This window comes from Scleropages formosus, chromosome 1 (genome assembly GCF_900964775.1).
Source record: "Scleropages formosus chromosome 1, fSclFor1.1, whole genome shotgun sequence".
NCBI lineage: Eukaryota > Metazoa > Chordata > Actinopteri > Osteoglossiformes > Osteoglossidae > Scleropages > Scleropages formosus.
The window spans coordinates 42,664,150-42,667,514 of NC_041806.1; the positions used below are offsets into that span (position 1 = coordinate 42,664,150).

The 3,365-nt window shown below is 43.0% G+C and overlaps 1 protein-coding gene across 1 annotated transcript; it reads left to right on the forward strand.

Annotated features, from left to right (window-relative positions):
- The first annotated feature begins 451 nt into the window (after positions 1–451).
- On the forward strand, positions 452–2,809 carry LOC108929252 (alpha-(1,3)-fucosyltransferase 9-like). The gene is made up of 2 exons (XM_018743629.2): positions 452–532; positions 1,051–2,809. The coding sequence occupies exon 2, from the start codon at positions 1,059–1,061 to the stop codon at positions 2,001–2,003; it is 945 nt and encodes a 314-aa protein (XP_018599145.2). The 5' UTR covers positions 452–532; positions 1,051–1,058; the 3' UTR covers positions 2,004–2,809.
- Positions 2,810–3,365: the final 556 nt, after the last annotated feature.

Below are 3,365 nucleotides of genomic sequence, written 5' to 3' on the forward strand. Positions count from 1 at the left end.
GACCGCCCCTCCCCGACAACCAGAGCTCGCCTGACCCCTCGGTTCCTGACAAAAACGGTTCTGCACTTGGGTCCAGCTTTCCTCGGTTCCGCGTGACCGTTTCCGTTGTATTAGTGGTTATTTCGCCTGTACTTATTACTTCACAGGAGTTTGTTTCAGGGTTATTTAATTCAGACAGGGTTCGGCTGGTGCCTGCTGTGTGGCAGGTCTGGGGTTCGAGCCCCATCTGGGCTGCTCTGTAGTGGCCTGGGATCCTGCCCTGCGTGCGCGTGTGTGCGCGCGCGTGTCCCCATCCCTGTGTGTTGCAGCGCGAGGCTCCAGCTCGCCGCGATCCCGCTCGGGACAAGCAGCACAGATTGGTTATGTGATTCGTTCCCCTCAGCCTTCTATTGGAGAACATCGCTGAATGGGAGGTGTCACACAAAAGCTTTTTAAAAACCGTCCGTTTCAAAGTTCACTCTTTATGAAGCGGTCAGGTGTCTTGTTCTGTTGCTGCTTCGAGTGTAATTTCATGACCGAAGGACGACAAACGGTATGATGGGTCTCTGATTTTCGGCGAAATGCAGAATAAAGCAGTAATTTAATGATGTTGTTGTCGTAACTTTCAGGTTCTGTTAACTGAAAGACTGACTGGTCTTACTTGTTTTGAATTCCCGGCTGCCTGATTTACGCAGTGAATCAGCAAAATTCTCACCATCTTCTAGAATATGTAACAGAATCACATTTTTCTTAAAAGAAATGTTATCTCTGTACGTACGTTTTCAAATGGAAGTTGTTCAGAATATGTATGTAATGGGCTGCGTTTTTTTTTTTTTATTATTACTGCAAAAGGTGTAAATGAGCCGGGTTTATTTTATTATTTTTATTGTTTATGCTTTTTAGAATTTGTTTTCTGAACAAAAAACTATCAATCACATACTTTTACATAAACCTTAAAGTAGTCAAATGTATACCACTTTATGTTGACATGATCACTGATTTATCATGATATATCACACCAGTATTGTTCCACTTGTGTTCTGACTACAGTTTTTGTATCAATTTAAACAGGCCAAGTTATGTTCGGCTCATATTCTGGTGGAATTCTGCGCCGTCTTATTTTTTGCTGCATGACACTTGTTTGTTTTGCACTTCTTCTTATGCTGTATCTCAAAGCGACTGGTAGCTGGCTCTCAGTCTGCAGCTCAGTAACGCAGGTCACTCTCATCTGGAAGTGGAGCTTTGGTGGTCCACACCATCTGGATTCCTGCAAGACTCTGTATGGAATTGAGGGATGTCACTTAACAGATGATTGGAGCTTCTGTGACAGAGCAGACGAGGTGAAAATATGGCAAAAGATCAGCAACGGTTTATCTAATTTGCCAAAATCGCCACGTCCACCTTTCCAGCAATGGGTGTGGATGAATGTGAAATCGCCCTCAAATTCAAAAATGATTTCTGACATTGACCACTTGATTAATCTAATTGAGAACTCCCGCCAAGATACAACTCTGTTTGTTCCATATGGGTCAATAGTTCCATCTGAGGGTGAAGATTTTGTTTTGCCAAACAAGAGTATGTCAGTCTGCTGGATTAGCAATGTGTGGAATGATAGTTTTGCCAGCATTAAATACTACAATGAGCTGAAGAATCACATTGAAATATACACTGCAGGAAGGGCCTTCCACAAACCAGTCAGTCCTAATGACCTGCTGACACTTATTTCCAGCTGCAAATTTTATCTGTCATTTGAAAAGTCAATCCACCAAGACTATGTGACTGAAGAGCTGTACAACCCACTAATAGCGGGTACAATTCCAGTTGTTCTTGGACCATCCAGGCAGAACTATGAGAATTTTGTGCCAGGAGATGCTGTTATTCATGTGAATGACTTTTTCTCTCCAAAAGATCTAGCAGATTTTCTGTTAATGTTAGGAGAATATGACGATATGTATCGTAGGTATTTTGTGTGGCGTAAACATTACAAAGTGAATCTTACTATATTTGGGTTTGAGTGGCAATAGAGAAGTTAACTTAGTTAACCTAGCCGGTACTGGAGTTAAAATTTTACAATTTGCAACATTTTCTGCAGAGCGTCCATGTGAATATATAGTTTTTATTACTAATAAATTACACTTGCTAGAGTTTAGTTCTTTGTAGCTGTGCTTCAATTTTCTAGGAGTGAAGGAATCTTTCCAGTCAACTCTTTTTAATTAGCCATTAAAAAAATTGTATTAGAATTTTTTTTATGATCAATGAAATGATAAGTCAAAGCAACAGCAGTGGTAAAGCGTATTTTATACAAGAGACCAGTGTGCCTTTAATACTGTAATTGAAACCAAGGGAGATATTTGCTATGCAAATCAAAGGCAGCCAAAATTTGTTTTCACGTCAATGTAAGCCTGGAAAAAAGCTTTACTGCTAAATTGTTCTCAGTCTTTCATAGCACTGTTGCATTCCTTTGGCAAGTTAATTTGTGTATATGTTGTTGCGAGTTCCTTGTGATTGCATTTTGTAGTTTGGTGGAGTTGACCCTGTTTGGGACAGGATGAAGGCAGCAGTGTTCCCCACAGGAGAAACGGAAGCGGCGACAGAAAGAAAAGAGGGACGGCGCAAGCTGCACCATGCAAAACCTGAGCCCCAGCACAGAGCCAAGCAGCTGCACATAGTGTAATGAGATGGAACAAAAAGTTAACTGCATGCAAGGTTCACACTGCATATATAAATGTTTTTTTTAATATCACTTGTGTGAAAACCACAACAGCTTGTGAGCATCCAGTGCTGTATAACGTAAGTGATATGAAAATATCCACGACCAAATACAATTTTCTTCCAATGCGTGCGTGTGTTTAAATGGAATGCAATTATGCGTGACACATGTGTCAACATCAGCTTCCTTGGCTTAGGCCACAGAAGAGGAGAGGATCAGTGCAGACTGCAGCATTGGGGTTTCAATTTCACGGAGTGTCACTGATGCATTTTCATGTGACATAGAAACCATGGTAAGGCTAATAGAGATTGCCCTTCAGGGTCCGCTGGAAGAACCTGCTTTTGCCACAAACATTCTTGTAGAAATGACAAAACTGTGATGGTCCCCATTCCTCCCCCAGGTAGACGTAGACCTGCTACAAAGCCAGGGTGTGTATGCTGTAATGAGAACACACACACACACACTGTCTGAACCGCTTGTCCCATACAGGGTCGCGGGGAGCTGGAGCCTAACCCAGCAACACAGGGCATAAGGCTGGAGGGGGAGGGGACACACCCAGGGCAGGACGCCAGTCTGTCGCAAGGCACCCCAAGTGGGACTTGAACCCCAGACCCACTGGAGAGCAGGACCTGGTCCAACCCACTGTACCACCACACCCCCCCACACTGGACCACTC

Excerpts from the sequence above, each read along its gene's own strand:
- LOC108929252 (XM_018743629.2), top strand. The coding sequence starts at position 1,059 with ATGTTCGGCTCATATTCTGGTGGAATTCTGCGCCGTCTTATTTTTTGC.